General features: G+C 39.9%; 2 protein-coding genes across 5 annotated transcripts; one reads left to right on the top strand and one right to left on the bottom strand.

Moving 5' to 3' along the window:
• Positions 1 to 20: 20 nt before the first annotated feature.
• On the bottom strand, positions 21 to 18786 carry sdha (succinate dehydrogenase complex, subunit A, flavoprotein (Fp)). Its single transcript, XM_086037125.1, has 15 exons — positions 18643 to 18786; positions 11637 to 11717; positions 11284 to 11445; positions 9944 to 10087; positions 8296 to 8460; positions 8035 to 8183; positions 7822 to 7946; positions 6071 to 6239; positions 5050 to 5245; positions 4810 to 4981; positions 3714 to 3832; positions 3511 to 3622; positions 2450 to 2580; positions 2258 to 2371; positions 21 to 914 (listed from the first exon to the last, which is right to left on the bottom strand). Exons 1-15 carry the CDS (start codon positions 18703 to 18705, stop codon positions 828 to 830), a joined length of 1989 nt encoding a protein of 662 aa, XP_085893251.1. The 5' UTR covers positions 18706 to 18786; the 3' UTR covers positions 21 to 827.
• On the top strand, positions 18502 to 27659 carry ccdc127a (coiled-coil domain containing 127a). 4 transcript variants are annotated; one of them, XM_086037127.1, is made up of 4 exons: positions 18502 to 18801; positions 21754 to 21888; positions 22807 to 23051; positions 26529 to 27659. In XM_086037127.1, exons 1-4 carry the CDS (start codon positions 18777 to 18779, stop codon positions 26973 to 26975), a joined length of 852 nt encoding a protein of 283 aa, XP_085893253.1. In that variant the 5' UTR covers positions 18502 to 18776; the 3' UTR covers positions 26976 to 27659. The 4 variants fall into 4 exon arrangements, with proteins under 4 accessions (XP_085893253.1, XP_085893252.1, XP_085893256.1 ...); XM_086037126.1 differs by having other exon boundaries at positions 21751 to 21888; XM_086037130.1 differs by lacking the exon at positions 18502 to 18801 and adding an exon at positions 18835 to 19063.
• The last annotated feature ends 263 nt before the right edge of the window (positions 27660 to 27922 follow it).

The following is a 27922-nucleotide window of genomic DNA, read 5'->3' as shown; positions in this document are numbered from 1 at the left end:
AAAAAAAACAGGCAAATCAATTCCAGTCAGCACTTCAAATTCATTGTAAAATGCATGGCAATAAGTGACAAAATCAAATCAACCTTATCTTACACTTATACACCATGTTTGATGAAAATATCAATTACATATTCATTCAAATTAAATCCAATTAAAAAATAAAAACAAATCACCGCTTGCTAAGCCTTTCTTTGACATTCATACTGTCATCCCTAGGCCAATTTGTAGCTGGCAAAAGCTTTGAGGACTTTACTGAAACAGCTGTCTTGTATTTAAGAGAAAGCAGCGCATTAAGCAATAAAATGCTTCATCACAAGTGTGAATTTCTTCATGCGCCATTGTTATTGATGTACACATACAGTATAATATTAAGCTTCATTACTTGTAACTGCAAACACACCAACAGATCACAAATGTATGCTATCCAAGGCAACAGTGAGTGAAACAAGATTACATTTGACTTGTAACAAGGACATATTGTTTAATCTGTTGTGTTTATTGTACAATAAGGCATATTTACATGCTTTCAAACTCCTACCTGTGGCCTTATAGCAACACAATCTTGTTCAAATTGAAGCTTATCTGAAACGTGAAATGCATTTAAAGCCATTCAAATCTATGAAAAGGGAGCACAGCACCATCACAATAGCAAAGCTGGAGTGATGAAAGATGCTCACGACAAAAGTACAAGAGAGGACATGGAGCCTTGAAACAGCCAATCCAAGGCAGAGTTTCCCTCAATATCCTGTGTATTGCAGGAACTTTTTTTCCATAAATAGTTGGTGAATGAACATTTGCAGAATAGTATCATGATTGGAGGGGTTTTCTTAGTAGGAGCGGATGGCGGGAGGGACATGGGCGCAGTCCTGTTCATCCAGAGAGTGGTCAATGACGGGACGGTACTCCAAGGTCACCTGTGATTGGGCAGAGCATTACACAAATTGGTATTGTAGTAATAAATAAATATATGTATGTACCGGTATATTAAGTGTAACAAGTGTTTAGAAGGGTGGGAACTGCGGGAGGGGTTACTGTGTAAGAGATCTCCGGAAAAATAAAAACATACTTGGAACCAGGGCTGAAACAAATCCTTGAGTAATTTGGGTGCATACCCACTTATTTACGTATAGCTGTAAATGCCCACTGGCAGTGCGACTGCCTTTATTTCACACTACCGTCTATAGTGCAACCAGTGCGAGAATGAACAGAGATAGTCTGAGGGAAGTAATAAAAACAGTAGAAAAATGCTAGTGTAAATTCTAATTGGCTGGGTGTTCAAAATTGTCTGGTGTTCAAAAAAGTTCATTTAGCACCCTGGTTATAACGTGATTACCGTATTTTCCGGACTATAAGCCGCAACTTTTTTTCCTAGATTTTGAGCCATGCGGTGCGGCTATTCTGTGGATTTTTCTCCCACCGGTCGGGGGGCTCTAACCGGAATGACAGTACAATTCAATACAATACATTTCCCATTAACTGGATGTGACTGCAGGTGGAGGAGTTCAACAGGCGAGGGCACCATAGACTAGGTTATTGCATTAGGTGCTGTAATGCTTTGATTCTATGTTTTCCTAGAGGTCTGTGAAGTGCACATGAATGCGATTGGCTGATTTTACGTCTGTTCTGTTGTTTCGATGTGAAATGCTATTGTTGATTTAGCACGTCGTGCGTTAGATTGGCTGACTTTAACATAAAACAAGACAGGTGCATATGTAGAATGTAGTAGAACAATAGATGGTGGAGTCTGGTGGACATTAGCTGACAAACTGGAGCGGCAGTCGGCAGTGAAATGAAAATAAGTCCTGTTTATTTTCTCTTAGTTCTCTTGTGTTTTAATCAGCAACGTTGCTGCAGTGTTAAAAGGCACTGTTAGGAAAGAATCAGGTACACACATGTAGATTTACAGTTCATAATCGTTCTGTAAATGCAGTAAATATAAAAGTTTTCAACATAGATAGGTGCGGCTTATATAAAAGGTGCGGGGTTTTTCCAAAATGTTCTAAAAATAGAGTGTGTGCGGCTTATATAACGGTGCAGCTTATAGCCCGGAAAATACGGGAGGTTACCTGCGGCTATTATTACAAAGCAGCCACTGCATGTACAAATGTGTTTTTATGGCTAATTTAGCTGTAGCGGCTTTTAATCAGGTGCGTTTTGAAATCCGGAAATGACCTTTTTTGTTTTGTTTTATTTTTAACAGTCAACAGTGGTTTGTGTAGCAGCACCAACACGCCAGGCACATGCACCCACACAGTACCTTGCCAGTTTTGGGGTCGACATAGGACATGGTGTGTTTCCGCCAGTGCTGCTCGAAGGGCTTCTTCTCCTGACCCTGCAACGGCTTTGAGTAATCGTATTCATCAATACGATCCTGTGAACCCAAAGAGACTTCCTGTTAGAGGAGGAACAAAGAAGGATGCTTTTTTTCCCCCTCTTCTGGAACGCAGACCTTGAAGTCCTCTCTGGCATGAGCTCCTCGACTCTCCTTCCTCTGCTCAGCCGAGTGTATGGTCTGGACGGCGTTCAGCATCAGATTCTGCAGCTCCAGTGTTTCCACCAGGTCCGTGTTCCACACAATGCCTAACGAGGACAACAGTCGCAGTGGAAATTAGAAACTGGAAACAATAACCTTTTATTCAGGTTCAAACTACAGAAGCCAGGAGCAAGATCGAGCCGTGAACATGTCTCTGAGAATATGAATTTTAAGAGAATAGGAATTTTCCAATCTCGGATTGGAACACGTTCTGTTCCATGTCACTCAAAGTCGGCATTCTGTGCAGATGGCTTGTCAGTGAAGCCTGTGGTTCAGCACTCACAAATTTGCTGATTTTCTTTTTGAAACCTACTGTACTCGCCATGCCGCAACGCAGCGCGCCACCAAAAAGTCTCCTCTACTGCGTCTTTACGACGGGAGCTTGGCTGGCTGGGCCGAAACTAAGCAGCCCTGAGTGGAGCTTGAGAAACTCGATGTTTGCCAGTGCCTGGTGCTGCAACTCACGACTACTGAATTTGTAGAGCTCCGCGCATCTTGGCTTTGCGGAGGCTAATGTTGCCATGCGTGTTGAATTTAAAGTATCACCACATGGCAAACATGGATCTGTGCCTTTTCAAATATCACTCACTAGTAGAGTTGGGGTTAAGATCAGGGGAATGGGGATCAGGGATCGTTAATATTTGTCAACTATGGGCATGTGAAGCCCTTTGAGACTTTCTTAGGATTAAAGGCTATATTTATATTATATATAAATAAATTTGACTTGACTGTCATAGCATTTGCTATGCACCCACCCATAATCACTATTAGCGATTACACAGGCGTTGGACCGGGTGACGCCGAGGGAGCCTCAGCTGCGGCTCTCATTCAAGTGAATAGTGCGTGCGCTCCTCAAACTTTTTACCTCAAGTATCAATATTTATTAATAAATTGATTTGGAGTCTACATAGAATATATTTATTGGATATATTTGATATCGTCAGGATTCACCGCAACTTGCTATACATGAAATTTACCTCTGTCAAAGGTCTTGATATCTTCCATGGTCTGGTAAATGGCATCCAATTTGTCACATCCCTCCTTCAGAACAGAACCGGTACGGAACACGGCAGCATGAGCCTGCATGGCCTGGAGATAACATATCAAAGGAATGAATCATACATAGAATGTCTTTGAATGTGTGTGTGTGTGTGTGTGTATATATATTGTGTGTGCATACTTTCTGCATGTTGAGCCTTATTTCAGAGGTTCGCAAGCTTCCATTGGCAAACCTCATCTTATCCAAGTTGGCCACAGACTCTTCTCCTGCACTGGACTTAAGAGGGGAAAGCGCCTCTCCTGAAGGGGAAGAAACAAAAACCACCATGTCAGCACAAGGTTAAACTCAACTCAACTCACTTACATTTGTAAAGCACTTATAAAACGACCACAACTAAAACAAAGAGCTGTACATGAATAACAAATCAAACATAAAACTGCTATAAGACAACTGAATATAACATCATTGAAATAAAATATGCCACTCAAATAAGGGCTTGAATCTCATGCTGTGTTGAACACCAAGGAATAAAAAGTTGGATAGTTCGAATGCGGCTTTTCAAAACAAATCACAGAATCTTCAAATGAATTTTGAAGTGCAACCAGTGGAAGGAAGCCAGAAACGTTTGAAACGTTGCCGTCCACTTTGACAGTTGCCTAAGACAAATTGACTAAACTACCACACTCATTTCGTGACCCAATAACAATATAATAAGGGATCCTCTTGTTGCGATGGAGTGCTATTCCTACGGCGGTAATAAACAAAATTTCTATACAAATCAGAACGCGCCATCTACCAGCAATTAAGTAATAACTACAGAAAAGAGCTGCACGAAAAAAAATTATCTGGTATTTGAGATATTTTTTAGTGTTATTAATCTTGTATTTTTGCCGTTTTTCTGGGATTTTGTGGCAGTATTTTGAGTTTAAATCCCACGAGTCATGAGAAAACAAAAAAAGAACTATGAGAAATCTGGGTGTGCTTTGTTCTGGGTTTAAAAACAAAATAGTCAGCCAATGGAAATAATGAATGAGACATCAAAAACATATTGGGGATGAATTATAAAACAATAACATTTAAAAAAAAAGAATGGTAATAACAGATTTGGTGTTACACATGGCCACAGTTCCTAAGGAGGTTGCACCACTAGTGCTACGGTGCCGTGTTTGGGGCATCAAAATGTCAGCGCCATCGTAAAGTGAGGGCACTGTTCCTTTCAAGACAATCTTGTCATAGCCATTTGCATTTTGACATGACTCCTCCCCCAATTCCTCACCAGGTTTGTGCTCCTCGGCGATGGTGAGGGCGCAAGCTCTGCCAAACACCACCAGGTCCAAAAGAGAGTTGGCGCCCAGTCGGTTGGCACCATGGACACTTGCACAGCCAGCCTCTCCGCAGGCGTACAGTCCACGAACCACCTTATCCTCGCCGTTAGTGTAAGTGATCACCTGATGGCAGGTCGAGATCCAGAATGATCGCAGTCGCAGAAGGGTGCCGTGTCAAAGGTGTGACTTACCTGGCCTTTGTAGTTTGTAGGTATGCCTCCCATGTTGTAGTGGACGGTGGGCAGGACGGGGATGGGCTCCTTAGTGACGTCCACTCCGGCGAAGATCATTGCCGTCTCAGAGATGCCGGGGAGCCTCGTGGCGAGCTGCTGAGGAGGAAGGTGGTGGAGCTGCAGATATACGTGGTCCTTCTCTGGACCCACACCCCTGAAGGTACACGTCGTACACACACGTTTGGATGTGTCGCTGCTCTGCGTGTGTTACCGCAGCAACTGTTTGACAGTTAATAATTATATAAACCGTCACTGCTAATTTCACTTAGCCCTTCTATTGCATTATACGTTTGCATTAGGCTATCAGACTTTCGTGAGAGGAAATTATATGGTTTGGTTGAATGTTTTGTTGTTTGAATGTGCAGTGTTTATTTTTTCCATCACTGTCGGTTTTACAGTTAACCATCTAGGGGTGACAAACGGCTTGAGACAAGCACACATTGCCTTTTGTCTGGAGGATTGTGCCGGCGAGGTATGTTTTAATAAGTTGAAGTGTTTTAATCAAATGAAATGTGTTTAACTCATTCACTGGCAGACAATTTCAGACCCTCTTTTACTCTAATATTGGAAAAAAATTGAAAAAAATAAAAAATAAGTTCCTGGGATTGAATGGCACGACTGTGAAAAGACAAATATTTACGTCAATAGCAGTGAATGAGTTAAAGACTGTGGGAGTGGTAAGACTATTACATTTTTAAAAAAAATATCTCTGTCTCTCGGTATCGCAGATTTTCATCTATTATGGAAGGGGCTAGAATGTATTCCCTGCAATAAATGGGATTCATTGTGGTTTCCTTCTTGCATTTAAAACGCCAAAGTAGCTAAATTGCACCAAGCAACATTTACATGCCTTTATCTCTAACCATTTTCAAGATACAACCTTTTGAAATAGTGATATCAACACTCGATATGTTATTGAAAAAAAAAAAAATGGTGCCTAAAGGTTTTACGGGCAGGATTCAAGACTGTGATCAGTTACCTGCCCTCTCTGATCTCGATGGTCATGGAGCGGGACACCACATCTCTGGATGCCAGGTCCTTGGCGTTGGGCGCGTAGCGCTCCATGAAACGCTCGCCCTCACTATTGATCAGGATGCCTCCCTCGCCACGGCAGCCCTCAGTGATCAGACAACCGGCTCCGTAGATCCCTGGAAAGACGCCCATGTGGAAATAACATTGTGAAATTACTGCAAGTAAGATGTATGTAAACCTTCTAAATGCCGAGGGCATCCATTGACATTGATACAAGCGTCACTTGTTAAGGTGATGACACGTTTATTAGTGATGGGTGACAATTAATTAGCAAATAAAATAAGTCACACATGATCCTGTGGATGGAAAGATAATCAGTGGAAAGACTTTGCTCATTTGACCAAATGGAGATGAATTTACCTAATTGCCTTTGCACTCTTCTCACCATCATCTGTTCTTTTATTTTCTAGATTTTTCTAATAAATGACCAGCATGCTACTACAAGCTGTACTCTCAAATAACTGTTTGCTGATTGAGAATTCTGAAACAGCAACAAAAATAGACAGCGCTTTAAGTATGGGCGGTGTGTAACCGGAGCTCCACATCAACAACAAAGTGTAGAATGAGCCCTTGGACGAAGGTCACAAGAGAGACACAAAAATAGCAAACTGAAATTTGATTATGACAAACGACCAAATAGAATGTGGTCATTAAAAGTAGTAAGTGCGTCAAAAAAGGGGAGAGAATTTTACTAAACACCATTAGCTGACAAAATGACTGGGAAGCCCAACAAATTAATTGTTATGCTGCTGCTTAACCCATGTCATTTTTTTTCTTCTGCCTTAATTCTGCCACTTACATAAAAAAAAAAACAATTGTCTACATAAATAAAAGGGCTGAACGATTCATCGTTTTGGGACCGAAACTGCGATTTCAAGATCGTCAAACCTTTCAAACGTTTTTCCTAAAGGGCTGTTATCCCCCACGCTCACCAATCAGCGGCATGCTACTGTGGATGGGTCACATTAATCATCTCCGAAGTGGTTAAAAAAATAAAAAAAATTTAAAGTGTGGCATCCACGTCACGCTCCCGCTGTCACCCACAAAACCTGAAAATCATTTCTTTTATGCGGCTGCTTGGCAGTGCTGGCCACTAAGCTACCTTGCTTGTTCAGCAGTAGCGCGGATTTTATTTATATCTTATTTAAGTCTGTGCGCAGCATCAGCAAGTAGTTGCGTGATGCTGCTCCTTTCCTCCGTGGTGACAAATAAACTACCCAAATAAAAAGTCGCGATTTCACAGAGGAAGCGAACGAGGAGTCTCTAAGCATACTAATCGCAGAATTGGGAAAGACCCAAAATAAATGCTTAGGTATACAGGAGACTTTTCACAGAAGTCTGGCTAGAACCGCAGTTTCGTCCAGAGAGCCAGCAGCTACTGTATGAACAGAAAATGTGTATTACAATCAATTAAGTATCGAGACATAAAATAAGATGACGGCTACACTAGCAATTTAGCACAGACTCGAAAACCCGAAGACGCTAACGGGTGACGTCAGCCATGACGAAGAGATCGATGTCGATGCTGAAGCAAATGGAAAATTGAATTGAGATCTGTCAAAAAAAAAAATATCGCAATAAAATGTTTTCCTAAAATCGCTCAGTCCTAATAAATAAGACAGGAAGAGTCGTGCAATAGCTATTGTGTTTGAAAATACAACTCCTTTTGTTTACACAACGTGTGTATTGTTTTCTCACCAGTGGGATGGAACTGTACAAACTCCAAATCCTGGCAAGGCAGACCTGCTCTGGTCACCATGGCATTTCCATCCCCGGTACTAGTGTGAGCAGATGTGCAACTGAAATAGGTTCGACCGTAACCCCTGGGAACGGAAACAGTTCTGATTACATCACGCCCACATTGATTTGTGTAAGCTTCAACTCTGTGCTCAGTTCTTGAGGTGTGTTTACCCAGTAGCAATGACAGTATTCTGAGCTCTGAAGCGATGGATGGATCCATCCTCCATACAGAGTGCGATCACGCCTTTGCACTCGCCATCTTCCATCAGCAGATCCAGTGCAAAATACTCCACAAAGTAACTGGTGTCATAACGCAGCGACTGAACACGGAACACAAAATCGAGACAAGCGGTTCCAAGCTCAATGTACTGTATTAGGTTTGTCCAAATAGTCTTTCCCTATTCTATAACAAGAGTAAAATAAGTAGCATACCCGTCCATACAGAGTGTGAAGTAGCGAATGTCCAGTCCTGTCTGCGACACAGCAGCAGCGGTGGGCTTGGCCTCCCTTGCCGTATTTGAGACTCTGACCTCCAAACGCCCTCTGGTAGATCTTACCATCTTCTGTGCGGCTAAAAGGCATGCCAAAGTTCTCCAACTAGGGGAGGGTTAAGGCAATGTAACATGCTGTTTTGGGGTGACCTGATCAAAGGCCGAAAGCATCTGAAACTCCAAATGCATCGTCTTAGGCCTTCTATCTTTGAGGCTTTATCATGCATTTCAATACATACAGTGTAGGCTATGTAAAAAGTCAAGACACCATTGTTCAGATGCCAGGTTTTTGTGATGTAAAACTTTTTTTTTTTTTTTTTCAACCATTAACCCATTAAAGCCTAAAGCGCCTGGTTCAACAGCTCCCCAAAACCTAAGGTCGTCTTTGGAATTACCCTTGAACTTGAGGTTTTCCCAGAAATTCAACACCTACAAAATAATGAATATCTCAGCCCCTGTAGCGGACAAAAACATAATTCCAAAAGAATTTGAGACCTTAGACATGTGGCTTGCACACAGTCCCGAGTTTATTAATCTTGACTGTTTCAATTGAAGATGTAAAAATAAAGTGTCACTACAAGAGAAGCACTATTTTTAATGTAAAAAAAAATGAGTGGTAATTACCATCCTCTATTCTGTTACAAAGACATCAATCTTGTCTACAAACATATATCTTAACTATATATCACGTTTGACTGGTTCTGCTAGTTCAAAGTCCACAAGCGCATGGTCTATATCGCTGCCGTTACTCATTTCAGAGCTCCCGCGATCGACCGCCATTATAACTCCGGAATTCCGGAACATCCTCTGCGGGCTTACGACACCGTCACGTGTATATTCTGATGCATTTTATTGGTTAAGAGACAGATAATTAAATAATAAAAAGAAAATGGCGTGTACGCTCTCTCGGCTTTAAGGGTAGAAGGACGCAACAGCGCTCCCGGCTCTAGTAGTAGAAACGCAGTTATGCGCACCTGTCCTTAATGGGTTAATGTGACAAAAAACCTGTACAACTCGATAAAATAACAATATTTTTGAGAGGGTAAGTAAAATTAAACAACTTGCAACAATGCGGTTGCACAAGTGCTACACTCTCTTATAACTAGATCAACAAAATGTTACAAAAAAAAAAATCAATTTTAACCAGAGATAATCATTGAACCTAAAAAAAAAAAGAAATTGATTCTGTGTATGAAATACACTTTCAGAATTGCAGTATGAAATAATATATTTATTGTAATACATTAACTTAATTAGGGTAAATAATATATTTCAATGAATTCATAGTAGGCTATGTGTTTATTTTTTTTTTTAAATCTACAGTACACATTCATAACTTTAAAAAATATATATTGCTTATCTGTCTGCTAAATACATTTTTTTTAAACTAAATATTGGAAGCAATACCCCGACTACAACATTATGACCACTTACACAATGTTACCCAATACAAACGCTGTTTAAAGTTTCTATATCTGTGTGCAAGTGTCAAAAATATACATAATAAGTCTCAATTTTGATTGACAATATCAGAGAGATACTACTTTTTTGCAGTTGCTCTATGAATTAAAATGAGTTTCGGTCTTTACCTCCACTACAGCTGCAGGAGCCTGTTCTGTCATGTAGTGGATGGCATCCTGGTCCCCGAGCCAATCAGAACCCTTCACAGTGTCATAGAAATGCCACCTCCAGTCATCATTCTCCATGTTACCAAGAGCTGCATTGATTCCACCCTGAAAATACAAATTGTTCAACTATTTACTGCGGCAATATTATTAGATTTACCTTGGTCCTTAAATTACTTATTGTAATAGGGGTGTAACGATCCGTTTTTTTGACCGATACAAAACATATCGATATAAGGCATGACGATTCGACACAAAGCTATATATCGCTTTGTGGGAACAATACAATTCGATCTGATGAAGTTGATTTCGATATTTCAATCTGGTAACAATGGATTTTCTGTAAATAAAACTATACTAATTACAAGGTACCTTCAAATAAACACTATAGAATGCCGTTTCATTGGATGTAATTTTCAAACCAACTCAGGTTTATTGATTCCAAAATGTAAAAAAAAACAAAAAAAAACAGCATTGCTGTCAGAACAAGCGAATTCTCTTAAAGTGTAAGTCTACCCAAACATATATATATTTTTAAGAATATGTTCTATGCAGGCTAACTAGTTGAAACAAGGCATTCAGATTAATATTGCGTTTGTGGAATATGAGTTAAGTAGCAAAATCCACTCCTTTTTAGCCATCTCAGGGGGCGGCCATTTGATCACTTCAGTCGACTGAAAATGACATCATAGCTGCTCAGGGCTCAGATAATGACCAATCATGGCTCAGCTTCAGAAAACAGGTGAGCTGTTACGCAATATGAAATCAGAATGCCCTGTTTCAACTAGTAGGACCGCATACAACAGATTATTCTTGAAAAAAACATGTTTGGGTTGACTTCCCCTTTAATACTCTGGCATAAACAAAGTGAAACACAACAAGCTAATTATTTTTATACACCAACTTGCCTTATCATCAGAATAAGCTGAGTCTTTTTTTACATTGAAAAATCAACGTAAACAAACCATTTTGATAAAGTGCTTCATTCATCTCCACACTATTCAGCATTCTCTTTTTGTCAAACAAAAAAAATATACCCAAGTATTCAACTTGTGTATTTTCACATTAAATTAACCTGCTGCTGTGATTGTTCTGTTTAAAGAACAACTGCACCTAACAGTGAACAATTTTGCCAAAGGGTTGCATTATTTTCAAAATGTCAGCTGATCTACATGGTCTGGCAACACAAAACTTCTCTGTGAGCTCGATACATCGATTAACTGGATTTATTGTTACACCATTATTACTCCATTTAGAATATTGGGAGCCATCTTGGATGAACCGTTTTCAAATGAGTACTCTACCTGTGCCGCAACAGTGTGAGACCTGGTGGGGAAAAGCTTGGTGACACAGGCAGTGTTAAAGCCAGCCTCAGACAGGCCAAAAGCTGCCCGGAGTCCTGCTCCTCCAGCGCCAACCACCACGGCATCAAACTCGTGATCTACAACTGGGTACTGATTGGACATCTAAAGAGAACAACATAAAACAATATCAAACAATTTAATCTTGAAAAAAAAAATCTGCACTGCCTTCATATTGTTTACAGTTAGTTATGGCAGTTAGCCATAAGAGCAACATGATATGAACTAAAACAATGCATTCAGGCTATTCAATCGTGTTTGTTTGTGTAGATGATTATTTATATTCTATAACTCACATCATCAGAAACCTTTGCATTTTTCTTGCCATAGATGGAGAAATGCAAATTCCTCGAACCTTGAACTGCTGTCGCAGGGACCTGGCAGCAAAGAGGAAAATACTAATTAATTAAAAGATTGAGCAGGAATCAAAATGGACAGAAGATATTTACAACTGAAAATCTTGGTTGACAATGAACAATATAGGGGTTCTCTGTTTATACTACCAATATAACCTTACTTGCTCTTTTTCATTTTATTGGACTAACTGCTTGGCCTGTAATTATGACTTTACTATTGCGTTTTCCGACAACTGTAAAATACGGGTTGCGTCACTGTCGGAGGAATGGAACTCCGTCGTAAACCGAGGACCCCCTGAATCTAGGGTAGTCGCGATACAAAAATGTCAAACTCGATATCGATATGCATGAAAATACTCAATACCATTTTGAAACCACGGGGATAAAAAACTGGCAAATACTTTAAAAAATACTGCTGCAGGATTTAAGTATGGCCGCACTGGCCATACTTAGCAGCAGTAAAACGTAGAACTGCAAGCAGCGTCGCTGTAAGTGCTCTCCTACAGAATATTGCATATTGAATATTGCGAGATCAATATTACTTGGTTATTTAACATGTACCTAAAGAAATGGCACTTTTATTATCAAATGAAATATTTTTTTCAAGTGGCAAAATGAGCAGGCTCAGTGTATTCTTAGCCTAGTTGTAATAACTTAAAATTATATTAATTATGTCACAAAACTATATTATAATATTGCAACGTTTTTAAGGTGAGTGTTAGTAATGCCCCTAGATCCTGTTCACCTATTGGATAGCGATGCACATTTAAAGTTGCGTCTGATTAGTCAGTCAGATAAAGCATACAACTCCATATTGTCACTGTGCTGTGAAAAACCATTCTGTCCATTATTTTTCATTTTTCTTATTTTTACGAGAATGGTGTTTCCACCTTACAGACATCGCATTAACGTGATTTTTTTTTTTTTTAATACCAAAATTGGACATACCAAAATTGGACATAAGTGTTTTTCACAGGACAGCGACGATATGGAACTTACTGCATGTATTGATGATAGGAATATTGAATGAGACTTTAACGCAATGATGATATTTTTTCTATTATATACCCGAGTACTCAACTGACAAAGTGACCACGTCACATGAAATACACTAATGATTGGCTGACTGGTCGACGAGACATTACTTCGGCGAGCAATGCAAAATCAAAAGCCCTGCCATGCAAAAGGCATACATTCATCTTTTGATTAAAAAAAAACAACAACAAAAAAATGGAGAAAACAAATGTGAATTGAAGGAAATATTTTATGGAGACTATGGACGCACATAAGAGTGTTCCTGAATCCTGACTCTAGTTGAAGTCTTAGACTTAAGCAAAAGAATAACTGTGGGTTCTATTTATTTATTTTTTAATAAGAAATATATCAATCAATCACATTTTATTTATATAGCACTTTTCATACATAAAAATGCAACTCAAAGTGCTTTAAAACATTCAAAGCAAAACATAGAATTATCTTCAATCAAAAGAAAAGATAAATTATTTAAAAGTTGTTGAAAGCCAAACTAAAAAGGTGTGTCTTGAGCTTCCTCTTAAAAATATCAACAGTCTCTGCAGACCTGACATCCTCTGGCAGGCTATTCCAAAGGTGAGGACCAAAATGGCTGAATGCAGCCTCGCCATGCATTTTGGTCCTCACCCTTGGAATAAATAAAAGGCCGGCGCCAGAGGACCTCAGGATCCGCGAGGGCTGGTATGATAAAAGCAAATCAGATAAATAAGATGGCCCAAGACCATTAACACATTTATAAACTAATAAAAGTACTTTAAAATCGATCCTGAAACACACAGGGAGCCAATGCAGCAATTTCAAAACTGGCGTAATGTGCTCCCGCCCTCTGGTTCTCGTCAGCACCCGAGCGGCTGAATTCTGCAGTAGTTGCAGTGGTGAAATGCTCTTTTTCGGGAGGCCAGAGAGCAGGGCATTACAGTAATCTAAACGACAGGAAATAAAGGCATGCATCAGCACTTCCGTGTTAGCCTGAGAGAGAAACGGGCGGACTCTGGCGATATTCTTAAGGTGATAAAAACCAATCTTGGTTACATTTTTAATATGAGGAATAAAACTGAGCTCAGAGTCAAAAATGACGCCAAGGTTCTTCACACAATGTGAGGGATTAAAAATGTGTAGTTTTGGTAAAAGCTTCTCGCTCTGACCTTCGGGACCGATAACTAAAACCTCAGTCTTGTCCTGATTGAGCTGTAGGAAATTATCTGCCATCCATGACTTGATATCTAAAATGCAATTTAAAAGGGTATCAATGGGTCCTGTGTCATCAGGAGACACGGCAATATACAGCTGCGTGTCATCAGCATAGCTGTGAAAGCTGATGCCGTGTCCCCTGATGACATCCCCGAGGGGAAGCATATAAAGATTAAAAAGTAAGGGGCCTAAAATCGAACCTTGAGGAACCCCACATTTAATTTCATGAGTTTTAGAGGAACAAGTATCCATACTTACAAAGAAATATCGGTCTGTGAGATAGGAATAAAACCAGTCAAAAACAGTACCAGAGATGCCCACTAGATTTTTAAGTCTATTTAATAAAAGTTGGTGATCTACTGTATCAAAAGCAGCGCTTAGATCCAGTAGCACCAAGACTGTGAGTTTTCTCACGTCTGCAGTGCACCTAATATCATTTAAGATCCTTAAAAGAGCAGTCTCCGTACTGTGGTTCATCCTAAAACCAGATTGATATTTCTCCAAAATATTATTTGTATTTAAAAAATGATTCAACTGGATGAAAACCAGTTTTTCTAAAATCTTACTTAAAAACGGTAAGTTGGATACGGGTCTGTAGTTATTAAAAACGCTCGGGTCAGAACCGCTCTTCTTCAGAAGGGGCTTCACCACCGCCGTTTTAAAGGCAGCTGGGAAGACGCCTGTCTGAAGAGAGCAATTGACTATATTTAAAATTTGTTCTTCAAAAAATCCATAAAATGTCTTAAAAAGAAATGTGGGAATTGGATCCAAAAGGCAGGTATGACAATTTCAAATTGGGGAACAGGTAATTTCTCAATGGACAATTTTGTTATTGAAGACGTCTTTGGCAAAAACCTGTGGGTAAACTCAGAGACCATGTCGTGAACCTTCCTGCAATACAGTGAGGCTTAATGCAATACCGTGAGCTTTCCCACCATATCGCAATAACTATCATACCGTAGCCTACGTCAATACTGTCGGCCCTCGATGGATTTGTAATGTATCAACGTAAGGGCTGTGCAATTAATCGAAATTCAATTACAATTTCGATTATTACACTCCACGATTACAAAATTGACATACTCGTAAAAAAAAAAAACCTATCATTAATACTAATTTTGAGTTGTTTTGAGGCATGCGCACACGAGTTACTCCGCCGTGCCGCCCTCTCCAAGCTAGCTAGCTAGCCAGCCAGTCAGCCAGCCCGCAGCCCGCAAGTCACACTGCACACGCTCCTACTCAACGTTTTAACAGAGTAACAGACCTAAAAATGACACAAGACCCGCCACAGGAACGACTTGTAAACAAGCAAGGCAAGTCGAAATCGCTTATTTGGTTACATTTTGGGTTTGCCGTGGAAGATGGCGAGCAAAGACGTATAAAGTGCAACTTGTCTCTGCACCCACCGGCAACACAACGAATCTATTCAACCATCGTTTGGTTTACAGTGATGTTATGATACACCTAAGCAAGAAAACACCGAGTTAGATTTGGCGTCATCCGCAACGCAAATCTCTGTCATTGAATCACTATACGCAGCAACCTCCACCCATCAACATCGGAGGGACACAAAAAGATAACAGAATCTTTGCCCGGACAAGGCATCCAAATGTTTAGGGCACAGACTCCACTTTGCAATCGGCACGAGTGATTTATTTTAAATAACATATCTTATGCAAATATACACTACTTTTATCAGCACAAAACTAGAAACCATGCTAAACATTATTACTGTGACTTAAGTTAAATTGCTTTATTAGTCTATAATATGAAGTCAAATTTTTTGTGTTCATTTTTGTGTCAATTTGCTTCAAATGCAATTTGCAAACATATTATTGGTCATTATATTGTAATACAGTTTATATGGGCCATTCTACTGAATTGGTTTGAATTCAGAGTTGGAAAATGTGTGAAATTTGGATTGTATTTTAGAAAAAACTTTATTGTATTCATGTTGCATCATATCTAAGGGGCACAAATATAGTAAAAGTACAGTCAATTTTCAAATAGTATTTTCTAGCTTTTCCCAAATATTTTGCCTGTCCCTAAAATGTGTCACTGCCGAAACACACAATTACAGAAGAATAAAAATAATTCTACTAGCCGATTCATATTTTTTTCCATTCCCCCCTCTACAGAGTATTTTTACAAATTAATATACATGGTTTTGACATCAAAATCAATCTAAATGAATTATAACTAATGAAACATTATTTTTTCCATTTTCTAGTGCTTTGTGCTGTACTCAGGGTTGCGGGGGGTTGGATTTTATCGCAGCTGACTTAGGGCAAAAGCAGGGTACACGCTGGACCGGTCACCTGTCCATCACAGGGCTCTTCATCATTGAAAAACTGTGGTTTCACCTTCCAAATTGAAATTTAATTGGAATGACAAACATGTATGTTCCCTCTCTCTATGTTTTTAGAGAGACATCTGGTGGTCTTGTCTTTTGCTCCATGCTCTCCTGACTTTCCTTTGCTGTCTGCTGGATACTTCATTGGTAGACTTCAGCTTTCCTTCTTCCTTCCATCTCTTATTTCTTTCTCTTTCCTTTATTAAATATTCTTTGGATTTCACTTGGTCATTCGCCTGTACTCTGTCTCTGCTAGGCTTTTTGGCATTTTGGTGCTTTTTCCCTTCAAATTAAGATAAAATATGAAATAGAATATTGTTAAAATCAGAAAAAACTATGTATGACATACGTATCTATATATGATATTATTTAAAACTTACTTTATTCAAAAATAAACATCATATTGTCATCAAAGAAACCATTATGTCACAACCGAAACCTTTCTGTATGTTTCGGTAGTGACTGTTTCGGTTGGATTTTCCCCTTCAAATTAAGATAAAATATGAAATAGAATAATGTTAAAATCAGAAAGATCCGTGCATGACATATGTATATATGTATTATATTATGTAAAACTTACTTTATTCAAAAATAAACATCATATTGTCATCAAAGAAACCATTATTACTGTTCATTACTGTTTCGGTTTTATTTTTCCCTTCAAATTAAGATAAAATATGGAATAGAATATTGTTTAAGTCAGAAAGATCATATAGATATTGACATATGTATCCATGTATTATATTATTTAAAACTTAGTTTATTAAAAAAGAAACATCATATTGTCACTACCGAAACGTTTCGGAAGTGACCGTTTTGGTAGTGACATTTTATGATAGTTGTTGACAATACTCAACAATGCTTGGCACAATGTGGCTACCACAGACAGTTTTGAGCATGTGTACAGAGATAGAAAACAGTGCCCTGCCTACAGACAAATACTCTTTGCGTTTCGGTAGTGACATGAAAAGTTGGGACAAGTTTTTTTTAGGTAAAAACTTCTAAGTTGGAAAAAAAAATCTACAATATCAATGTAAATCTTTCACAATACATTTAAAAGCAACCAAAATGTTCTATTAAAGTAAAGTATTTTGTAAATTGGCAAAAATCTTCTGCATTTTTTTTTCATGAATTGAAATTCAGGAGTTAGAGATTGGGACGGCCACCTCCCAATAGGAAGTGACATAGAAAAGATGACTTTTTATACATTCAGTTTAATAGTATCTCAATTAATGCCTTGTGGTCAAATAGATCATAACAAGATATAACTAATTATGCAAGGTCTGAACACTTAATTGTTCTTTTTTTATTTGATTTTCATTGTGGACAGCAATTTTAACCAATTCTGTGGAATAGCTCATATGGCCTACTGTAATTTAGAAGTATTGTATAGATTACGTACTGGTATGTAACAGTCAACATTTAAATTAGTTTGACCCAATCAACATATAAAACTTATAATTTATCAGAAGCAAATTACTTTTAACTTGGTTCACTATATGTAAATATTACTTTAAAAACAAAACAAAAAAGGCTCTAGACAAAGGTCTAAATGTATAGATGAATAGCATGTCTGTTATTTTGTCAAAATTAAATTGACATTTTACTCCAAGCAGTTTACTGCTTTGGCAATTTATAAGTGCATAGCAAGTTAACTCGTTTGTTTGTACAAGGAAACCATACTTTAATTTATACATTTGCACTTTAATTTTTTTCTTAAATAATTAATTTAATAAATGTTGTTGGGTTCAAAACGAACTTAAATTATTATAGCGTTTCAAAGTATTTTGTCCTAATATTTTTTACATGTTCAAACCTGTTCTTGTTTTGTTACAAAAAATAAATCGTTTGAACAATTGTTATTTCAATGATTACCAAAATAATCGTGATTAATATTTTTTTCCATAATCGAGCAGCCCTATATCATCGTCACTGCTACAGTCAATCAAAACGCAGTCAGAGTTTAAATTACTACATATGATGTACATTATATTTACATACACTTCCCCATTAATGTGCTAATTTAACAACTATACTAACAACAAAAACTGTAATCCTTCCCACAAGGACAACAAAGTAAGGTTCTTTTCACTGAACATAACCTGGTCAAAATGATTAAAATATAAAGATGGAAATGGTCTGAACGAAACGGCAAAAGATATATACTTGGGTGGGTTTTCAAAAGCCTCCGTTCACTGTTGAGCTAGTGTCACATTGAAGCAGCCATTCGCTACATAACGCAGGTTACGCAAGTCAGACAGCAGTTATGAAAGCAATGTCGAACATTGTTAATGGGGAAAAAAAAAGACGACATTCATTTGAAACCTGGCACATAACGTACCTATACACAATACAAGTATTAGCACTTACGGCTTTCCTGGAGGACAGTAGCCTCTTAGAGAGGAGGCGAGACGCAGCTTGAACAGCAGCCATGATGTCAGTCAGAGGAAAGACGCCGACTGCCGACAACAAGCTGGAAAGCTGACCTATGCCGTGGCACTGGAATGAACCACCCTCCGATAAACATGGGTGAAATCATATATAAGATGTTATTGCCAACCGTCTTGTAGCTTTTGTAGCACCCCATTTTGCTATATGAATACTTAATATTACGATTTAATTTAAATACTCTTCTAAGTCTGCTCATTATGTCACGTAATGAAAAATGTTTAATAACAATCAATCTACGCACCCCAGTTGTTGGAGAGGGACCGTCAACGCATAGAAATTGTATAACCAGGGTGTATGGTGCAGGAACAAATGTTTAAAGTGACCTAGACTTTCCTTGAAGGTGAGACACAACACAACAAGACCTTACCTGAAAACAGACAAACGTAGAGAGTTGTCCCGTTGGATGCATTTATGAAATACACTAACGTGGATGAGTGCGTAAGCTAACATGTTAGCTAGCTTTCTAGCTTCTACTTAGCCTTGTTTGTGGCTAGCTGGGCTGTCAACCTTGCAAGCGTCTGAGTTAGTTAATTAACATGATACGTTTATAAGATTAGTCGTATTGTCTAGCAAATCATTTATGCCGCATCTTTCTCCATCTCACTCCACAATTAGATATTTGAATGTCTTAAATTTGTGTACAATTGATTTGGATTTATCACCGAAAGTCGTTTTGAGTATTGTTCGAATGTGTATTGGTCATATATGATGAACGATTAAGGGGGGAAAAAAAATACTAATTATTATTATGATTGAGATTGAAATCACGGTTATTAAAACGCCCGTTTTTATAAACGGAAAACCTGGAACGTTCTTGATTTAAAAATGTTGTATTTGTCCAACTACTCCCAACTATCATCATAGCTTCATGCCCATTCTTCCCTGCACGTACAACACTTTATTCTTTTTTTTTTTATTCTTATTTTTGTTGAGTACAATACGACCTTGTAAATATGTGAAATTGAAGCCTCGCATTTTCATTCTCTTACATCCACACTTGCCTTGCATCTTTGCATACGTCGAAGCTTTGAATAAGTTTGTTCTTATCGCTTTATCGTATTTATTTTATCTTATGTTAGTTTCACAAGACTTGGGACTTACTGGCCTAACCTAGGATCCCGGGATTTGCCATGTCATGTAGAAATGTGTGTTGGTAAAAATAGTATTTGGCCTCTTCGGGGCAGTGTGTTGCCGTGCATAGATGGAGTACCGTACACACAGTGACCAGAGAACAGAGGAAGTTGCGATTGAACTCTATCAATATAATGCATTTTTCACAGATCGGGAAGAATTTGTGCCTTTGAGTAGTGTTGTCTTAACTGTGTATGTGTTTCCACTGCGTTTGTGTGGCAATATTCGTTAGTTCAAGGAATATCACACCTGAAGTTGGCAAATTTTCACTTACCATTTGAATGGAATCCCCTAAATCATTAGCATAAGAGCTAGGGCTGTGCAATTAATCGAAATTCATTTACAATTACGATTATTACACTGTGACTCCATGATTACAAAATTGGCATAATCGTAAAAAAAACATTTTTAATATGCATTTATATCCAACGCACTTTGTCTACACAAGGAAATCATACTTGAATTTATATATTTGCACCTTTTTTATTTTATAATAACTAATTTGATTTTGTTTGGTCCAAAGGGATCTTACATAGAGTTTCAAATAAATATGTCATTATATTTTTTACATTTAAACATTTCCTTGTTTTGTACCCAAAAAAATCAATAATCGTTTGAATAATCGTGATTTCAATTATTACCAAAATAATCGTGATTAATATTTTTTCATAATCGAGCAGCCCTAATAAGAGCTAGCGATGTTTTAAAGACAAAGCATGTTTTGTATTTAAATGTACAATGTGTGTAATTATTTTTGTTGTGTGTTTACCTATCCAGTAAACTCCAACTACGGGGTCACTAAACAGCTTAAAGCACGCTCAGGGACTGCAGAATTACATGTGCTACATGCTTGTTATCCAAGCATTCTGGTGCCTCAGGAACTTGTTTATGCACCGCGCCATTCTGCACATTAAATTGTTTTCCTTCGATTATAACTTGTTAAAGATTGAGAGAAGCTAAAACCAAAATCACAATTTAAATTTCGATTAATCGAAACAGTACAGTACTGTGGCCGACGGGCAACCGCATTGCAAACGGCAGAACACTACAAACAGAAGAATGGTGCAAACTAAAAAAAAAAAAAAAAAGACAAACACACATGCAAAGTAAAAAAGTTCTACAAATAGCGAAATGCTGCAAACACAGGAATGATGCAAACAAAAAAACAAACACTTAAATGCTAAAACAAAACAAAGCACATGGGGGCACAGACAAATTATTTTTGTTGTTTTTTTAACCCCCCCAATTCTTCTTCTTCTTCAAACAAAAAAAACACAGATAAAACTACATTATGCGTTTTCCACCAAAAAATGGGTGTTGACCGCCCCCACCCCCAAACAAAAAAACATCAGTCTGAAAAAAACATACCGGTACTATAAGTAAGGTGTGTTTTAAGTCATTACCATGACCTCAGTCACCCTTTATGTTACTCAGTTCACAATGTTAGTAAAGCAATGGTAACACTGTTTTAATAGCATAAAAGTTGAGCCAGTGCTAGTTAGCGCTTCAGCAACAACATGCAACATCACTTGTTTATCTTCCTGTCAGTACGAGCACTACTAAGTTAATTAAAGAGGGAAACTATTGGGTGCAGGGAAGTTTTTCGGGGTTTTTTTCCCCCGTTGTGCCAAGCTTTAAATGGTTATTAATATACAGTGTAATTGACAGTGAAAATGTATTTTTACTTTTGTTCTGAAGGCCATGCTTTTTTACTTTTACTTCAGTACAGGAGTTTTTTTTTAACACAAGTATCTGAATTTCTGCATACTTGTACTACCTTTGGCAGTTAGAATAGATTTGCTCAGTTAATTAAGCCATTCTACTTGAAACCTTAAAAAATCCCACAGTATAAAGTTAATGATGCTAATGTTTTGATTTGTTTGTGTGGTGTGACAGCAGCCTCCATGAACAACCTGAATGACCCCCCGAGATGGAACATTCAACCAGACCCACGAGAAAGGGGGGAGGGAGGCGCAGATGGCAACCAGTGGAACTATGCTTTGCTGGTGCCTATGCTGGGTCTGGCTGCATTTCGTAAGTTGCAAAAGAAATTGTCCAATGTTCGAGTCCCAGATGAGACCGGTGGGATTGAAATGCCTGTCAGATTCTTAACTGCCATAAAATTGTAATAAGCACTGTTTGACAATTAAAATATTTTCTCAATTGCCCTGTTACGAAAATGACAAACTATTGTGTACACAACAAAGTTATTTAAGTTAACCAAAACTAAGAAAATAAAAATAATTGAAACAAATATTTTTAACAAAATAAAAACAAAAATCGTTTTTAAAAAAACAACTGAAACTACATCTTACATTTGTACGATTAACAAAAACGAACAATAATTACAGCTAAAATGTCCTTCGTTTTCGTCTTTGTCAATTAATATCATATGTGAGCTTTTGAGGTTCCTTTTACATGCATTTAATCTATCTGGTGGGGGTGGGAAAGTCCCGCGAAAAAAAACAGAAAAAAAAATCCCAAATATGACAAAGTATTAAAAAAGGGGAAAAAATGAATCTGCGGATGCTGAACTGTGAATATGCAGGGCCTGACTGTAGTTTTAAGTTGTAATATCACCAACCACCACTTGATGGCAGACATGTCTTAGTTGTGCTTGCCCTAAATTACATGAGTAGGCCTAATAATTTTTTGCGGATTTGGAATGATATGCTGCTCATACGTAGTACCTCAATAATATACAATTTTGGAGTTAGATTATATTTGTGAAAAAATGTTCAAAGTGACCTCTTGAACTTAATGTTGGTTTCTTGCTCAGAAGAAATGTTGTGCCGTCCTTGAATCGTCATTTTTATACAAGGGAGCCACTATACATATGTTTGGCTCAATTTTTAGAGATGACCAATTAAATCACTGCAGCAGATCTTAATCTTAAAATGAGGGAAAACATGCTTCAAAATCAAGACTTTAAAACACCTGTTGTCTTCTCAGGTTGGATCTGGACCCGGGAGTCTCAAAGAGAGATAGAGAAGGTCAAATCCAAGTATAACAAGGATGTGTTCTTGGTGAAAAGTGAGATGGAGTCACGGTACGAGGAGACGTTAACGGAGAGGCGCAGAGCCGTGGCTGCCTTGGAGCTGGAGCTGGAGAAGGAGAGACAGAGGGTGAAAGGCTATAAGCAAGCCATGATCTCCCAGAGCCATCATCTGGTTGAGGAACGGAAACGTTTGCAGCAGGTAATCTCTAGTTTTACAGGGTTGCCCCGTGTCCTGGAAAACCTGATGATTGACCAGTTTTCCAGTCATGGAAAACCCTTGGAAAATTAGAAAAAAAAAGGAAAAGGTCCTAGAAAAGTTTAGTTGTCCTGGAAAATGATTTTTCCTCCCTCCTCTTCTCTTTACCTTGTGGGTGACCGTAAACAGGTTCAACAGACGTGTCTGCTTTCAGCTGCCTTCGATGGGCATCATTAAGCGCTTTTCTGCTGCATCTCTGCTTCTAGCTGGCACAGCGCCCAATGTGATGCTACCAACCAATCAAATTGCATATTCCTTTGAACAGTTATGCAGCCTAATAGAGGCAGGCGATATATATCGTCATCGATATCATCGGCAATCTTGCTTTCACGATGTGTAATTTTACATTATCGAGTGCTAATACTGGCTCGAAAATCATAACGATTCAGTCGACGGCCGCAAAGTAGGAGGAAATGCTGAAACCCTCATTCGGCAAATCAGGTTGCCTTGACGGCAGAGGAGCAGGAAGTGATAATCATTAGATGAATCAGCGCGCTGTATATCGAGAGTGAGTTTTTTTTTCTTCTCTTCGTCTCCCTTATTGAATGACAGAGAGCAGTAGCGAGCCTGCCGTCACGTTTGGCTGTGTGCTCTGAGATTAAATACATCTCTGGTTTGGTTTCCGTACAGCCACAGTGACCATGACGGTGGCTTCGAGAGCTGAGAATTAAACAAAAAACTGAGTGTCCGTTACTCGTCAGACGTCTGCAGCGTGGGTAATCTTCCGTCGTCCATAATTCGCCTTTTTTTCTGGGCGGAAAAAATAGTACCCGTCTAGAGGCCGGTCCGTCTCTAATTTTCAACAGGCTTCCGTCAGCGATTCGACTAAACTTTCGCTCAGGTTACTCACCTTGGCCAGTCAGCCTGGTGATGACAGTGCCATGGGTGCGAGCATGGGATTTGGGAAACCCATTCCGGCTGCTTGTATCCGGAATCTCGTTCTTTCGGTCACGATCCGTGACCAGAGATGAGGGTAGGAACGTAGATCGACCGGTGAATCTTGAGCTTCGCCTTTTGGCTCAGCTCCTTCGGTGACAAAGGGCAGCCTTGGCGGAGTCCAACCCTCACTGGAAACGAATCCGACTTACTGCCGGCAATGCGGACCAAACTCTGATATCGGTGGTACAGGGACCAAACAGCCCTTCTAAGGGGCTTGGTACCCCGTACTCCCGAAGCACCCCCCACAGAACTCCCTGAGGGACACGGTCGACCGCCTTCTCCAAGTCCACAAAACACATGTAGACTGGTTGGGCGAACTCCCATGCACCCTCGAGGACCCTGCTGAGGGTGTAACCTGGTCCACTGTTCCACAGTCGGGATGAAAACCACATTGCTCTTCCTGAATCCAAGATTTGACCTCCTGAGGGACCTTCCTCTCCAGCACCCCTGAAAAGACCTTACCAGGGAGGCTTAGGAGTGTGATTCCTCTGTAATTGGAACACACCCTCCGGTCCCTCTTCTTAAAAAGGGGGACCACCACCCCGGTCTGTCAATCCAGAGGCACTGTCCCCGATGTCCACGCGATGCTGTAGAGGCGTGTCAAACATTACAGCCCCACAATATCCAGAGCCTTTAGGAACTCCGGGCGGATCTCATCCACCCCCGGGGCTTTGCCACAGAGGAGTTTTTGAACTATCTCGGTTACTTCAACGCCAGAGATAGGAGAGCACCTCAAAGTCTCCAGGCTCTGATTCCTCAGTGGAATGCATGTTGGTAGAATTGAGGAGGTCTTCGAAGTATTCTCCCCACAACATCCCGAGTCGAAGTCAGCAGCACCCCATCCCCACTATAGACAGTGTTAATGATGCACTGCTTTTCTCTCCTGAGATGCCGGATGGTGACCAGAATTTCCTCTAAGCTGCCCGGAAATCATTTTCCATGGCCCCACCAAACTCCTTCCACCTCAAGAGTTTTTGCCTCAACGACTGCCGAAGCTGCATTCCACTTGGTCAGCCGGTATCTGTCAGCTGCCTCTGGAGTCCCGCAGGCCAAAAAGGCCAGAAAGGACTCCTTCAGCTCCGATTGGCTGCCTCGACAATGGAGGCACGAAACATGGTCCGCTCGAACTCAATGCATCCCGCCTCCTGCGGAACGTGGGCAAAGATCTGCCGTAGGTGGGAGTTGAAACTCCTTCTCACTGGGGCTTCTGCCAGACGTTGCCAGCAAACCCTCACAATACGTTTGGGTCTGCCCGGTCGGACCGGCATCTTCCCCCACCATTGGAGCCAACACACTACCAGGTAGTGACAGCTCCGCTTCTCTCTTCACGCGAGTGTCCAAAACATGTGGCCGCAAATCCGGTGATATGACTACAAAGTCGATCATCGGACTGCGGCCTAGGGTCTCCCGGTGCGAAGTGCACATATGGACACCCTTATGTTTGAACATGGTGTTTCAGTGGGGGCGGTCCTGCCAATCACACCCCTCCAGGTCTCACTGTCATTGCCCACATGAGCATTGAAGTCCCCCAGCAGAACGATGGATTCCCCAGGGGGCACGCTCTCCAGCACACCCTCCAAGGACTCCAAAAAGGGTGGGTACTCCTAACTGCTGTTCGGTGCATTGGCACAAACAACAGTCAGGACCCGTCTGCCACTCTAAGGCGGGAGGAGGCTACCCTCTCGGCCACCGGAGTGAACCCCAATGTACAGGCACCAAGCCGGGGGCCAATAAGTATGCTCACACCTGCTTGACGCCTCTTACCTTGGGCAACTCCAGAGTGGAAGAGTGTCCAACCGCTCTCGAGAGGACTGGTACCAGAGCCCAAGCTGTGTGTGGAGGTGAGCCCCACTATATCTAGTCGGAACTTCTCAGCCTCGCACACCAGCCCCGGCTCCTTCCCTGCCAGAGAGGTGACATACCATGTCTCAAGAGCTAGTTTCTGTATCCGAGGATCGGACCACCAAGGTCCCTGCCTTTAGCTGCCGCTCAGCTCTCTTTGCACCCGGCCCTAGGGTTTGATTTTGATATTTATATATTTTTTATTTTTGCAGTGATTTAGATTTTTACTTTAAAAATGCAGGGAGAGGAGCATTGAAGCATCCGTGACCTTTGCAAAAGAATCGTTCTTTTGGGATGAACGATGAGAATCGATATGCAGCTGTGGGAGAGCTGTTTATTTTTTTCGAGCAATTTTGATGTTTGGTAACATTGAAGAAAGCTATTTAAAACACTTCTCCAAAGCTTGGGGTTGGAATTTATGTGTATGTTGTGATAACTTCACTTTTTACTGTACTGCAGTAGCTGGAAAGTTTTGGTAGATAATTTCAAGAAAATAGTGGGAACCCTGTTTTACGTGCACAGACTGTTCGTGTACGTATACTGACGGATAACTGACTTGAATTAAATCGATCGAAACCATCGAGCATGTTTGTGTGTAGCCCCCTCATACACCAAGCAATCTGTCATCTTCTTCATCAGGAGCGTGAGTGGTTGGAGGAAGAGAAGCAAAGATATATCAAGTCTGGAGCTGGAGGGGCCGTCCTGCATCAAGCCATGGAGCAACAGAACGAGTGGTTTCAGAAAGCCAACGCCACACTGCGCGAGCTTGAGGCTCAACTTGCGGAGCGCCAGAACGCATACTGTTCCCTCATCCTGCCCCGAGACAAGCGCCTCGAGATGGAGAGAAACATACTGCTCAAGGCAGTCAAAGAGCCTCTCACGGATGAACTTAATCTAGAGGCTGATCTGAAAGAGATTTTTAAGAGGGATAAGCATTGTGCAAACCTGATGAACATGGACAAGAGAAAGAACGGAAGTCTCATGTGGGTGTATCTCAAGTACTGGCAGCTGCAGGTTACTGTTGAGAAACACAAGAGAATTGAGGCGGCCATCCTAGGGGGAAGCAATAAGACGCAAACAAAATGATGAAAAGATGAGGCAGTGGTTTTCGTTTGACTCGTGGATCAGAACTGGAATAAGCAGAAGGTCTGACCTTTTGTCACATTTTTAAAAAGGCTGCAAATGAGTTATTTCTTAAGATAGCCCAAATAAGACTCATTGGCTCCAAATCGTGAGATACAAATGCACTTAGATGATATCCACATTGGATGTGCAATCAAAGCTTAGAATATAAATATATCTTTTGTTAGAATTTGTCTCATTTAACTTTCTGTGTGCCAGGGAATCTAACGTTTATTTTCTGAATCTTTATGCATCTTGCGACGTGCACTCAATTATCGTTTTGTTTGATACTGTCTGATGGAAAATTATTCTTTTGTCTTGAAATTTAGTTGATTATGTCGATGTTTACTCCTCACCAGCTCAAACTCATCAAGTTCATCCCCGATAAGATGTCATTCATGACATCACATGAGGTGATGCCACTATTTGATCAAGTATAAGAAGAGGCCACCAAAAGGTGTTTAGCGAGCACATGATTGCTGAAGTAACACTTGACATTGAAAATGGCAATTTGGAATTTTTCTTATGTCAATATGACAATTATGTTTTAGGTTTGACCATTTCCTTGTGAGTAAGTGCTGAATTTGCTGATGCATAGACTATAAACATTCTGCATTTTGCACACAATAAAGCCTTGGTACATGGTGATTTGGTTCACCATCTGTGTTGTTCCTATTCAGGATAAAAACTTGTCAACACTACTTGAATTAGTTGAGGGGGGAGCTCCCATGTTACTGGTTCACCTGAGAGTAATACAGCATCAGGTATGTTCAAGTATAGTGCACATCATGACCACTAGTTTACACACATCACTTCATCCTTCTCAAGGGCATTCTATACGCAAGCACACACAGTCAGGTTTGTATGGAACAAGGGAGCTTATTTGCTCTGAAGGGAATCAGTCCTGAATT

Source organism: Filicampus tigris, chromosome 8, assembly GCF_054856515.1.
Source record: "Filicampus tigris isolate MCC_2025a chromosome 8, RoL_Ftig_1.0, whole genome shotgun sequence".
NCBI classification, from domain to species: Eukaryota; Metazoa; Chordata; class Actinopteri; order Syngnathiformes; family Syngnathidae; genus Filicampus; species Filicampus tigris.
The sequence above is the reverse complement of the archived record's forward strand: the minus strand, read 5'-3'. Positions and strand labels throughout refer to the sequence as shown.

Excerpts from the sequence above, each read along its gene's own strand:
- sdha (XM_086037125.1), bottom strand. The coding sequence starts at position 18,705 with ATGGCTGCTGTTCAAGCTGCGTCTCGCCTCCTCTCTAAGAGGCTACTG. Across the intron at positions 11,718-18,642 it reads TACTGTCCTCCAGGAAAGCC|GTCCCTGCGACAGCAGTTCA; the intron begins GTAAGTGCTAAT and ends CTTTGCTGCCAG. Across the intron at positions 6,240-7,821 it reads TGTACAGTTCCATCCCACTG|GGATCTACGGAGCCGGTTGT; the intron begins GTGAGAAAACAA and ends GCGTCTTTCCAG.
- ccdc127a (XM_086037126.1), top strand. The coding sequence starts at position 18,777 with ATGAACCACCCTCCGATAAACATGG. Across the intron at positions 18,802-21,750 it reads CCACCCTCCGATAAACATGG|CAGCCTCCATGAACAACCTG; the intron begins GTGAAATCATAT and ends GTGGTGTGACAG. Across the intron at positions 23,052-26,528 it reads AACGGAAACGTTTGCAGCAG|GAGCGTGAGTGGTTGGAGGA; the intron begins GTAATCTCTAGT and ends CTTCTTCATCAG.